The 13,842-nt window shown below is 37.3% G+C and overlaps 1 protein-coding gene across 8 annotated transcripts in view; it reads right to left on the reverse strand.

The window, feature by feature from the left end:
- MAP3K4 (mitogen-activated protein kinase kinase kinase 4) overlaps positions 1–13,842 on the reverse strand; it is a 153,882-nt gene that overhangs the window by 50,478 nt on the left and 89,562 nt on the right. For all 8 annotated transcript variants that reach the window (XM_020986748.2, XM_020986747.2, XM_020986750.2 and 5 more), the window contains exons 4-7: positions 13,151–13,393; positions 5,352–5,498; positions 1,522–1,679; positions 785–901 (exon numbers count right to left, since the gene is read on the reverse strand). In XM_020986748.2, coding sequence (XP_020842407.1) covers positions 785–901; positions 1,522–1,679; positions 5,352–5,498; positions 13,151–13,393 — 665 coding nt within the window. The remainder of the gene's footprint in view (positions 1–784; positions 902–1,521; positions 1,680–5,351; positions 5,499–13,150; positions 13,394–13,842) is intronic.

The following is a 13,842-nucleotide window of genomic DNA, read 5'->3' on the forward strand; positions in this document are numbered from 1 at the left end:
ATTTAGATTGCTCATAAAAAGCAGTAAAATATCAGATACATTATGAAACTTGCTTTTCATTTTCTTTTTTTAAAAATTGTATTTTCTCACACAAGTTAGTAAACATCAGTGAAAACCATTACCTTCTAAATATTTTGTTTAAGATCAGATCTCTGAAAGTTTTAGGAACCACATGGGACCTTTATTTAACTCCAGTCCACCTATAAATATTAAGAATCAAAAGACCAAAAGCTTTTTTTCACATTTTAGAAGGCAACAGCCTTTTCTCTTCCCTTAGGAAAGTATGTGAGCAGAATTCAGTCCTATTCTTTTTTAAGTGTATCTTTAAACTAAAAGATCTCTACTTTCAGTTAATACACTCTTAGTTCACTAATAAATAAAATGTCTCCTAAAACCATAAACAAGAAAATATGAGAACAAAAACCAAACCAAACCAAACCATACAATACCTCCCTGAGGGTCCTAGGACCAGGAATCTAGAGCTAGAAGGGACACCAGAAGTCATTTAGCCCAATCCCCTCATTTTTACAGATGAGAGAACTAAGGCCCAGGGAAAGTAAGTCACAGAGGTAGTATATGAGATGGTAGTAACGTTCAGCTTCTACATAAATGGAAAACCTTGGAAAACTATAAAATGCTAGAAAATATAAAGTTTATTTATAATTGTAATTTATCCCATGTTAATTCTAACTCAATTAGTGTGTGCTTAACAGATTTCATGTTCATGAAGGAGACACAAAATAGGGAAGTTGAAAAAAGAAGACAGTTAAGACAGCAGCCTGACCTAATTTCATCTGAAGCAGTGCTATCATCAGCACTAGTCCAGAACTCAGCACAGCTTTCCTGCAGGCCGCAATCTAAAAATCCTCCAGTAGATTTCAACAGCATTCCTGCAATGTCACTGAAAGAACATAATAGAGAAAAAGAAATAAAACTAAGGAGGAAAATTACTTTTACTTACTTGCCAATCCCTATGAAAACATTAACTTCCACATAAAAATTAAGTTCAGTATAGAAGTGCAGTTTAGGAATAAAGGTTACTAAGAATCATGTTCAATTCTCCCTTTTGCCAGGGTAACAAGTGGTTCCCTGCTAGAAAAGGAATAAAGTCCACCTTCAGACTCTCTCCTTATTCAATACTTTTATAGAGCTACAGTACAAAGAGAAGTATTTACTTCTAAGCAGAAGCCCTACCCAGAGTCATTTCTGGAAACAGAGTACAGACATCTCAGGTTATATTGTCATCTTAAGACTCCACTTCCCATGTAAAACAGGAGGAAGGCAAGGACCTAAGGAGCTGTTTCATTTCAGTCAATTACTCCACATCTGTGTAAACCTACGTAGGCCAATTTCTCTGGTTTCCATGAGCCTTCCAATTTAGCGAACTGGCCTCAACAATTATGATTTCAACCGAACTAAAATCTGAAACTTTATAGAAAACAAGCACTTCAAATCAAACGGATATTATAAGATTAAGAAAGCTAGTAAGAAGGTTACATGAAAAACAACAGTAAATCCTACCAAAACAATTTTCCAGCCTGTGCTTCTCCTCCTCTTATGTAATGAGTTATTTCTTTGGTGAAATTCCATTCTTCTTCTAATAGATTTTTTAAACTATGAGATGCTTGAGGTAACTGCTGCAACATTTTGATCCAACTTCTCATGTAATCAAAATATACCTTTAAACATAAAAGAGAAATGCACAAGCTTTCAACTAAATAAGTATGAAAACTTCGAATTAAAAGTAGGCAGAAACACTGACAGCAGCAAGTAAAAGTTAATGAGGGAGAACGCCAAAAAAAAAAAAATTTAAAACAGGATAATGACGACAACAAAAATTCAAGTCTTAAGCCATTTAGTACTAGAAAAAAAAATAACTCTTTATACACCCCAATATGCCCTTGAAAGTATCATTGTACTGAGTATTTAGCACAATGCAACAACTGACATTTATAATGATTACAATGAATCCTCTAAAATAGTTAAATTGTGTTAGCATCCAATGTAAGAAGACACAGATGTGCACAATTCATTTAAGTTAGTTTTGCAGGAAATACAGTTAAAAGAACTTATGAAAAACTTCATATCCTATCTGATGGAAACCTAAAATATACTACATACTTCCCTGCCTTTTTAACTAGAATTCTTAACCATAGTTAATGGAAAATTTTAATTGTCAAAACCAAAAGGTTAAACCTTTAATCACTGATCAAATTCACCTGTGTGGATAATACTCTAATGAATCATAAACAAATAAAAAACAATAATGAACAAATAAGAAATTCAAATCAACTAAATTCAACAAATATTTATTAAACATCTACTATGTGCCAGGCTCTTTGCTAGGTACTGAGGATACAAACACAAAAATGAAATAAAAGACATCATTTATCACAACCTGCTTAGTGCCAACCCCTGCCAGAATTCAAAGAAGGTAATTACTAAAGACTGAGCAAATCTCAAGAAATCTGAGAATTAGAGGGGAAAATCCACAGTAGTAGTAGTAATCATTGTTGTAGTATATAAATCATCATCATATAGAAAAGGTCAACTGGAAAATATCAATAACTATCACACACACACATACACTCCCATCTCTGAAAAATTTTATAAACATTATCAATAGCTATATGCAGGGCATACTTAATGAAGGTCTGAAAAGTGAAGACTCAGACTTTGGCAAACAATACTCTAAAGGCATCCATCTGTTTTTGCTTCTAAAATAAACTTTATTGATGACTCTTGCATGTAATTGCACAAAGAGCCTCACATGAACATTTTGTGGCAAAAAAAGAAAATTAAACAAAAACATACAATCTTTTAAATATCCAAAAACATATGCAATATTCTAGTCTATATTCCTTTATCTCTCTGTTATGATAGAAGAGGTAGGCTTAATTGTCTATTCTCTGGGACATTCATTGGTATTTCAATCACTCAGAATTTGACTTCCCAAACCTAGTTTCCTTCCTTAGCTGTAGTGTGGAATAATGTATACCTATTAGAAACCTGAAATTCAACATGTCCAAAATAGAACTTGTTATTTTTTCCCCTAAACCTTCTCTTTTGTTTTTCACTATTATTATCGATAGCACCGCAATTTCCATCTTCCTAGTCACCCAAGTCTGCAACATCAGTGTTATACTCAACTTCTCACTCATCCCACATATCCAACCTGCTGCCAAATCTCCACCTTTATATCTTTTATGAGGCCCCCTCATCTCTACTCACACACGCACTACACTACTTCAGACTCTCATCACCACAGAACTACTGCAATGGCCTTCTCACTCCAAATGGCCTTCCACTTAGCTGCTAGTGATTTTCTTAAAGCACAAGTGTGAGCATTCCTTCCTTCACTACCCCATCTCCCCCCACACCATAAACTTCAATGACTCCCTATTACTTCAAGACTGATACACAGAATCCTCCGTACAGTATTTAAAGCATTTTCTAGTCTTCCTACTCTTCACCCCTCTTGGCACTCTAGAACACTTGCTGTTCCTCCCACCTGACACTCCACTTCCCAATTCCATACAGATGTGTTGGCACTCCACCATGCTTGCAGTGCTCTCCATCTTCACCTGTGGCTCTCAAGAATCTATGGCTTCCTCCCAGACTTGACTCAAAGGCCACCATCAGCATGGGCCTTTCCTGGCCCCAGACTCTTAAGTCTTTCCCTCTAAAAGGCTGCCTTCAATCTACTCCCTACATTTCTTTACATGCTGCTTCCCCATTTGAAGATGTTTTTGTCCTTTTTAGTACCCCAAGCACTTGGCACTGTGCCAATCTGTGGACCGACTTGTATGATTTCCATTAGTCATTCTTAAAATGCCTGTTAGTGTCATCATTGTTTCCATTATTCTCCATACATATCTTCCTATAGTTCTCTGAATTCCTCATAGTCATCCTAAATTACTGCCCAATAATATTACATTGTATTTACATAGCATACTTTTTTCAGCCATTTCCCCAACTGACAAAGTTTAAACCAAACTGTCCACAGTCATGTAGCTGGTCATAGGCAGAGCCAGGATTTTAACCTGTTTTCCTACTCTATGTTCAACTACCTCTCTTTAAAGTCTCTTCTTGGCCTTACACATTCTTTTATTGTAATTATATCATTCTCCACTGAACAAAGGCTGGAAGAAAACTGTATATCTAAAGAATCAGTAGATTCCTTACATTTTTATGAAATAAAAAAATTATTTAGAGAAAGGCATCTAGGTGGCACAGTAGATACAGAGCTGGACCTGGAGACAAATCCAGTCTCAAATATTCACCAGGTCTGTGACCCCAGGCAAGTCACTTTTCTTCTGCCTCAGTTTCCTTGTGTGTAAAATGGGGAAATTTTAATAGCATCTGCTTCTCAGGGTTATTATGAGGATCAAATGAGATAAAACTGAAAAAGTGATATATAAATGCTAGCTATTATTAAAACTTAGCAAGACAATGAGTGAAGAACAAGAATGTTTCTTTATAAATACTACTTTAATCTTAGCTTTGATAAAAGAAACTTACTAAATGATGTATTCATTTTTATAACTTTTTAAAGTCAAAGGTATTTTACATATTTGAATTAACTATATTTTACAATGTTGCTGACGTATCCATTTTAAAGACTGTAAGTGATTTAAATTCAAAAAAGAGAGAGTACTGTGGGCCATAATTAAACATGGCTTCCTTCCTCTAGACAGGGTAGGATATGAACTGAGGAATGAAGGTAAGATTCAGCTAGGTAAGTAAATAGAAAGAAGAGTATTCTCTGGGTAAGGCAGAAGTAGCACAAGCTATAGCACTAGAAAAGATCAAAGATAGGAAACGAGGAGGTTATATATACTGGGCAAGAAGACTAACATGATGGCAACAGAAAGAGAAGCAGTAGGGAAACCAGGTTAGAGAGGTAAGGTGGGGCCTACTCATGGGCCTAGGCTATTCTGCCCCCAAATGAATTACATGATATTTAGACTGATGTAAGAGTTCCTGTCACATAAAAATGGGGGGTGGGCACATACCACAACACTCATACCTAAAAAAGGATTCCCTCTATAACACAGTAACAAATGGCCATCTAGCCTTTGCTTGAAGACCACAAAGTAAAGTGGAGTCCACTGCCTGCTGGCATAACTCTAATCGTTAGGAAGATATTCCTTATATAAAGCCTAAATTGGTCACATTGCAACCTTAACTCATTCCACCTATTTCTACCCTCTGGGGAAAACAACACAAGTCTGATACCTCTTCTATAAGATAAGAAAACCAAACTAATTGTCAAAGGTTTATCATACAGAACAAACAAAATAAAAGCAAACCAAACCACGATAACTACTTTTCTCATCATTGAGCCTTACCATCAACATCTTATGCAGGTCCTCTTCAAAAGAGTCTATATTGCAGTCAATCTTTTCCAAATCATCCAATACTTCATGAAGCATGAATTGGTAATACTGCTTCATTAACAGGCCACCCTTCAGGACCTCTTTACACTCTCTTACCAGCTGTAAAAAAAGAAACACGTTAGAGTTACAATCTATCAGTTAATCTGACTCAATTTTTCAGCAGTTCAATGAATTCAACAAGTATTTAACATGATCCTATGTGCCAGGTACTGTACCACATACCAGAAATGCAAAAACAAAACTCAAAACTGTCTTTGTTCTGAAGTTGCTGAAGTTCTTCGGGGGTAAAACAACATACAAATACAAAGTAAATACAAAGTAACTTGTAGGGCAGTGGAAGTGGTCAATACAGGGAGATCACAAAAGACCTCAAGCTGGAGGTGGCGCTCAGGGGAACCTTGAATAAAGCAAGGTATTCTAAGAGTGGGGATGCGAAAGGGAGCATTATTAGCGTGAGTACAAGTCTGTGCAGAGAAAGACAGAGGTGACAGATAATATATTTGTATGTCACCTATTTTTAATGGTGTTTAGTCCCACAAATGACTAGAGAACCTTGACTTCAGAAGAATTTTATATAAATTTAAATTGTGTCAATTTATGATTATGTATAAAATATCTTAGCAGGTTCAAACCCAATGCCTTCCTAATTTATGAAGTTTGCTGCTGCTTTCTACTTTCAAATGTCCCAGTAATCCAGACATTTCAACACAGCTTGATTCCCTCCTTCAGTCCGTCACCCTTACTACTGCCACCATTCACTCACGGAGGAGAAAGTCATGAAACTGTGCTACATCTGGTCTAATACAAATGCACACTACTTAATCTCTACTAAGCCCGCACTGCAACAAGTCGTTTTAGCCAACTCTGAAGGACCGACATGACATTACCCACAACTGTTCCAGCTGATTTCCACAATCATAAATCCCCCAGGAACACCCCAACCCCCTGAACCTAAGCAGAAGAAACTGCTTCCTACTTTGCTGAGTAGAGACCAGTCAACTATCAGCAGGGGTCGATCATCAAATGTATCGGGGGAGTGAGTGGTGGGGGGAACTCGTGGCAGTAAAACAAGCAAAAAAGTTCAAAATGGCTATTTGTATAGCTAGAAGTCAAGGAGAAAAAAACAACTCCGAAGGTCTCTGAATTCAGTAACTTCTTCACTTTGATGCTTCTCTCCATCTCTTCGCAGCTGGATTTCCATCTTCCTGGTAGCATTCTGATAGCCAGTAAATCACCTTCCCAACTCTCTAATAAAGCTATTGAGTTAGCCTCTTTCATTTTTAATTTCCTTCCTCTATAACACAGACCATGGCCCATCACTTGCACTCATTCATTTAACAAATAATTTATAAAAGTTCTGTACTGGGCCTATGAAAGACACTATGCTAGGTTCTGGGGACACACACACACACACGCATGCACGCACGCAAAAATGGTCCCTGCCTCAAAAAGCTTACATTCTACCAGAGGACACAAGGAAATAAAATTTGAGGAGGGAGAGAGCAATGAAAACAGGAAAGTCACAAAGGAGGTGACTAAAGAAAAAAGCCAATGATTCTGAGCTAGAAGTCAGGCAGGTGTGATTCACAAAAATCACACAATTTCAGAAATAGAAGTGAATCTCAATAGTTCCTTAGCACAGCTGACACCTCAAAAAAAATCTAGTAATCCAGTCTTTGACTAAAGGCTTCTGATGAGAAAGAACCCACTGCCTTTTGGAAGCTGACTGTTAGCAATCATCCTTACATCAATCCTACATCTGCCTCTTTGCAACTTCTACATAATACTGCTTCTTCTATCCTCCCAGGGCCAAAGAAAACAAGTAAATCCTCCTTCTACAAGACAGCCCTTCAAACATTTGAAATCAGCTCTTAACCCCATCTGCCTCCAAGGATTCTCTTCTCCAGGATAACCAACTCCAGTGTCTTTTTTTGTTGTTGTTGAGGCAATTGGGATTAAGTGACTTGCCTAGGGTCCCACAGCTAGTTAAGTGCCAAGTGTTTGTTCTGAGGCTGGATTTGAACTCAGGTCCTCCTAACTCCAGGCCTGGTGATCTATCCACTGCACCACCAAGATGCCCCTCAACTCCAGTGTCTTTAACTAATCCTTAAAAGGAATGAATGCAACGCCTTTCATCTGTATAAGACCTATCACAACCCAGGAAATTTTCTGCAGGCAGATGTCTTGCAATGCATCATAAGGCATGAAACAGTAAACAAATGTACTGCAGTAAACCAGTTGATATGTAATGTGCCCACTGTACAAAAAGTATGTTTTAGTCCCTAGAGACCCATTCAGAGTTAAATCAGAAACTCAAGAGGCAAACTTTAATATCTTTGTATGCGCTCTTAAACACCAAGGTCATGAAAAGCAGGATTCTATCTCTCTGAGAAAAGGCTTAAGGTAAGCCATGGAATGAGCTAAATTCTTGAATCCACTCTTCTTTATCCCTTATTTGCCCTCTCAAACAATAAAAATGACCAAAAATCCAAAAACCAAGCTCTGGAAATAGAAGTAATACATAATACCTTGTTCCACCACCATTTATCACTCTGGAGCCCTTCAAAAGTGAGGCAGCATCTCTAATACACATCACAGGCGGGACTTTTCATGTACAAGTAGAAAGGGAAAACATCTTCAGTGAAGTGCTGTATCAGCACCTCAATCTGGACCCAGAATTAGAGTACTGTAGCATCCCTCTCATCTCCAGCTGGCTTTTAGTATTCTTTAATAAATCTAATTTGGACACAAGTACTGTGTGTGGGCTTCCTCCTCTTTCTCCTCTCCAGCTGGGATGCTCAAATCATATACTTGCTCTTACTTCCACCTTCTATATATAGTTTTTAAAAAACCTAAATTGGTTAACACATTAACATTAGTCTTGTGTTTGGCTTTTGGCCAGTGAATGAATTGAAACAGGAAGGAGCAGCTATCAAGTCCCATCACTTTGAAATACCCAGAACTCAGACAAATAGCTCTGATTCAAACTGCTGCAAAGAGTGGCCCCAATTTACCATGCTTGATACCTGCCCCTGGGCAGGGAGTCTTAACTTTTGGGGGTGTCATGGATGCCTCTGGCAGTCTGATGAAACCAGTGTTTTTAAATGAGTAAGAGAATAGGCGTAAGTTTACAAAGGCAAACCATTACTGAAATATATTTATCAAAATAAAAATATATATTCTTCAAATTCCGGATTAAGAATCCCTGCTCCAGATGTTCTTCAGCTTATCAATGTCCTTCCTAAAATGTGGTATACGGAACTAAACATAATGCTCCAGATGGAGCAGAGTACAAAGGACTCTCACCACATTATGCTTGGGAGCTATGTTTCTCTTAACGTAGCTCAGTATTACATTAGACCCTTTGGTAACATATCATCCTGCTGACTGATATTGAGTTTGTAACCCCTAACAAGCCCCAGATCTTTTTCAGGAAAATGTTGTCACATTATGCCTACTCTATTCAGTGTTTCTTAAAAAACTCCATATGGGGTCGTGACCCACAGTTTAGTAAATGCTGACGTGGTCACAAGTGGAAAAAGTTTAAGAAGCCCTGCACTATATTATGCTTGTGAAACTGATGATTCTAAACCTGTGCTAAACTTCTATTTATCTACATTAACTAATTTTAAGCACTTTTGCCCCAGTTCTGTCACGATCCAGTCATCCCATGTGTTAACTATCCCTCCCAGCTTTGTGTCATCTATATATCTGATAAAACATAATATCCAAGTTATTGATTGGTGCTCAGCATAGAGCCTGCCACACAGCAGGCACCTAATAAATGTTTACTGATTGACTGACCACAGTGTTAAAACAGTACCCTACAAAGCAAAGATCACTGAAATACCTCATGATCTCCTTCCAAATGGACATCAAACCATTAACGACTTTTCTTTGGTCTAGCTGATAAACCAATTCAAAATCTACCTTCTCAATACTACAGTTTAGCCCTTATCTCTTCTTTTCTATGAGAATAGCATGAGAGATTTTATTGAACACTTTCCTAAAATGGAGGCAAACCATTCTCTACAGCATTTCCCTGGTCTACTAGTGAAGCAACTGCCAACTATTCCCTGATAAAGCCATGCTGTCTCTCTGTAATTAGTTTCCTCTTCTAGGTGTTCATTAACCATCTCTTTAATCTAGAATTTTGCCAGGAATCAAAGGCAAGTGTATTTATCTATAGTTTGCAGATTCCATTACCTTCTCTTTATCGAAAATTGGGACATGTGCCCTTCTGTCTTCTCCACTGTCTTTTGAAAATTAGTAGGAGAAATCAGCAATCCCATTTCCCAGCTCTTTTAAGGATCTAATGACATAGTTCATCTGACATGAACTGTCCAGGGGTAGCTAGGTGCTTTCTTACTATACAGTCATTTATCTCAGGTTGTTGCGATTTTTGTTGTTTCAACTTTCTGTACTGAGCAGTCATTTTCTTTTGCAGAGATAATAGAAGCAGAATGAGAATTCAACAGCTTCAACTTTTCTCGTCTGCTATCACCATCCTACCCATTCCAAAGTGGAGTCATCAATTTCCTTTGAGCCTCTTCATTCCTCAACTTAACTAAAATGCAAAACAAAATGGCTTTTTATTATGCTTAAATTTTCCTCACCAAACTCAGTTCACCCAGAACTTCAGCACTCCTAACCCATAGCTTACAGTACCAAGCCACACTTCTGTATTCGTTTCTCTATCCTACCTAAGCTTCCATCTTCTGAATATATCTGTTAAAAATCTAAGTTGGTTGGTGAACTCCCTGCACACCAACATCAATGTTCTTAGACAGTGACTCTTATTACTGGAATGAACTCTTGTTTGTGTCGCCAACATTTCTTTCTTCAGAGTGTTTTTTTCCTGTTGGGTCAATTTCCTCTGTAAGTCCCTAGATCCTATCCATTCTTTCTCTGAATTCTTTGAAATTTACCCCCCTCCAAAAAAATTAGCGTGCATGATATATTAAGCTTACTTCTTATCTTTCCCCTCTGAATCTATCATAATCACTAACATACACTGGTAGCTTCCTCCAAAATTTCCTATCATTTCTATTTTAATAACTAGTTTCTTCTTTTAGATTAGAATCAGACTGACAGTTTCCCATCAGTACATTGTCTACCTTTTGAAGAAATCATTCATTAGCTGATGGACAGATACTTAACCTTCACTAGATACTTTATTTTTAGCATATGACTGACTACAGGATTCATCAACACTAAGCTAAAGGATTCTGCTTCTGTGTATAACTGATTCTCATCACCAATATTTGTCTTTCAAAAACACTCATGCTATTCTTTGTGGTATGTGGCCAGTTTTTTCCCCATTTTCCTTTATTTTCATTTTAATAATAGCGAATATTTACATAGCACTTTAAGATTTGCAAAGCATTTTATAAGTACTATCTCATTTGAGTTTTGCAATAACCTTAGGAAGTAAAAGTTACTATTACCTTCATTTTGCAGTTGAGGAAACTAAGGCTAAGAAAACTTAAGTGACTTGACCAGGGTCATACTGCTATTAAATGTATATGGTAGGATTTAAAATCAAGTCTTTCTGACTCCAGGTCTACTACTCTACCCACTGTTTCACTTAGCTGCCTCTAAAAAACAACCATCTTGTTTAGATCACCAAATCCATGGACAAATGTATTGTTACTGAACCTTGTCAGATACTCTATTGCTGGCCATCCTAATATCTTAAACTGTTAGAGAAATCTGAATTTTGCTCCCTGACACTATCTTCTTGATCAGCTTATTCACTTCCTACATTCACCTTTCTTTTTTGAAATCTACCTTCAAGCAAGTAGCAAAGAAAACATAACCTGTGTCTCTAAGTTTCCTGCTAGTGACAGAATCTATTTTCACACGAATCCTCAAAAGTGGGCAATAAGGCTTAAGACGTTTGAGGAGGCTGCCATAATGCAGATCCACGCCTTGGAAGGACAGCATACCTAACTATTTTCATGCCAAGTCAACATCTGTTCACCTCAGTAACTCTAATCAAGAGAGTCACCAAGCAGAACAACTTTAGTAATGGGTGGCCACTGGATCCTTCTCATCATTCTGTGGGGCAGGAAATGCTGTCTCTTCCTCAGAAGCTCCAGCACCACGCTCTGTGGGAAATATTTCAAACTTATTACAAAGCTCCAAAAGTTCAATGGTCCATGTTCCTCTCCTTTTCTGAGCCTCACTTTCCCTGCCTCCCAGACCTCCAGATCATCTTATAACATCTTTTTGTTTTCTTTTTCAAATATTTCTTTCATTCTTTCCTTTTACCCTTTGAGCTACCAACCTTTCTCTGCCCTCCCTGTCATTACCAAATTTCTTAAAGTTCCTGTCATTTAAAAGCCTGTCCCTATCTTTTCAAAGCCCCTTCAAATACTGCCTCTACTATAACATTTCCCAAAATCCCTCCAGCTTGAAGTTATTTGATCATCCTCAGGTCTCTCAAGGAAGACCTTGGGTTCAAGTCTCATCTCTGCCACATCCTGGCTTTATGACCCTGGGCAAGTTACTTACCCCCTCATTGCTCTAGGCAACTACCTAAGACTATATGTGGCAGAGAAGGTCCCAACCTGTTTTGGGGTGGGGGGGTGGGGGATGAAGAGTTCCTTGTACCAATGAAGTCACAGATCCAATCCCCATTCCCCTTCCAGATCTCTCCAAGCACTTTATCTGTATTTCTGCACACTTACATTCTTCCTTCTGTTAAAGTATTTGTATACATATTTTATCTCATCCATTACATTGTAACCCCTTAGAGGGAGAATAGTTATGTTATTCTAACACCAACCAAATGCCTTAAGCACAGCATGAATTCAAATAATGTTAAACTGAATCACATAGTTCAACATTTTGTTTTACAGAAGCAGCAGCTCAGATTCAGAGAGGCTTACTTACCAAAGATCCCTAGCTAAGAAGGTGACAATGATTAATGATGTAGCATTTTTCCCCCTTAATTTTCAAAGCTATTATACATAACAAAATTTTGTAGACTTTGACAACAGGTTGTCTTGGTGCCTTGATTTTTAATAAAAAGAGCTTTTCGTGGGGCAGCTAGGTGGCACAGCAGATAGAGCAGCGGCCCTGAAGTCAGGAATACCTGAGTTCAAATCCGACCTCAGACCAAACACTTGACACTTACTAGCTGTGTAACTCTGGGCAAGTCACTTAACCCCAATTGTCTAAAAAAAAATAACAACCCCAAATAAAAAGAGCTTTTCCCAAGATTTAGTAGTCTACTAAATAATATGTGGTATAAAACAGGGAGCAAAAGTCGGGAGAGTAGAAAGGAAAAGCAGTAGATGCTAAAGACAAGCTGTATGAATACGTTTTGAGTTACAGCCTAGTGATGAGCAGATAAAAAAGATGAAGGGAGTATGAAAATATGGCAGATCCAAGCACAGAGTAGAGGGTAACAAAAACTTAACACAGTCCTACATTTTTACTTCTTGCTCAGTCTTGCTCCAGACCCTAAGAAAAGTACTTTATACTAAACGAAGACACAAAAAACATATTTTTCACAAACCAATCAAATTTATTAAGGCTATCTCAAATTATACTCAAATATGATTATATCATAAAGCACAACCATTTATTTATATCAATTACCTTTACACTTCCAAAACACAGAACTATACTTAACCAAACAATTCAACAATTAAAAGAATTAAAGATTTGTCTTCATAAAAAATTCATAACTGTATAAAGTGACATGTTAATTATTTTTAAAATTGTTAGCTTTAAATGCAAACCTGCTTAATACTCAAGAGAGATGGTTCCCCAGCAGGTCTCTGTTCCAATCTTAATTTGAGACATTCATGGATAACATTAAGAAGCACTCGACAAAGGACCAAAAATGCAGGTTCAAATGATGGCAAATCCATAGATTTCAGCTCTTCCCATGACACAGTGCTGCACTTTTGTTCTGTTGAAGGTGTTGCATTTGACAACTGTATATAATCTGAACACAACATGGGATCTGGGAACTCAGAAAACTGTAAGAAAAGTAAAATTAAACAAGATTCAGATTGTCCATAAAAAATTACCAAAACTATGGTTAGGATATGAATAGAAAATATTACTCCTTGGAATATACTGATAAATTTATACTGCCACTCTGATTTCACAGGGGAAATAACACTTGATATGAATGAGAGGTTTTGGGTTATTGTGATTTTTCCTAAAAAGACTAAAAGAGAAATGGAAGATTTAAGGATCTATAAAACTAAAATGAAATAAGAGTAATCATTTTGTTTTGTTTCAAGAAAAGGCACTGCATAGAATCAGTAACAATCACAAGCTCTGCCCATTAGGAGCTAAGGTGTAGTGACTTGGTGGCTAGAAGCCTAGTCACTCAGGCCTTGCCCCTAGGAGTAGGAAGATCTAGCTCCCAGATTGCAAGAGGAGAATAATTTAGAAATAACTATCTCAAATTCCTGGGACA

Source organism: Phascolarctos cinereus, unplaced genomic scaffold (genome assembly GCF_003287225.1).
Source record: "Phascolarctos cinereus isolate Bilbo 61053 unplaced genomic scaffold, phaCin_HiC Scaffold_5;HRSCAF=322, whole genome shotgun sequence".
NCBI classification, from domain to species: domain Eukaryota; kingdom Metazoa; phylum Chordata; class Mammalia; order Diprotodontia; family Phascolarctidae; genus Phascolarctos; species Phascolarctos cinereus.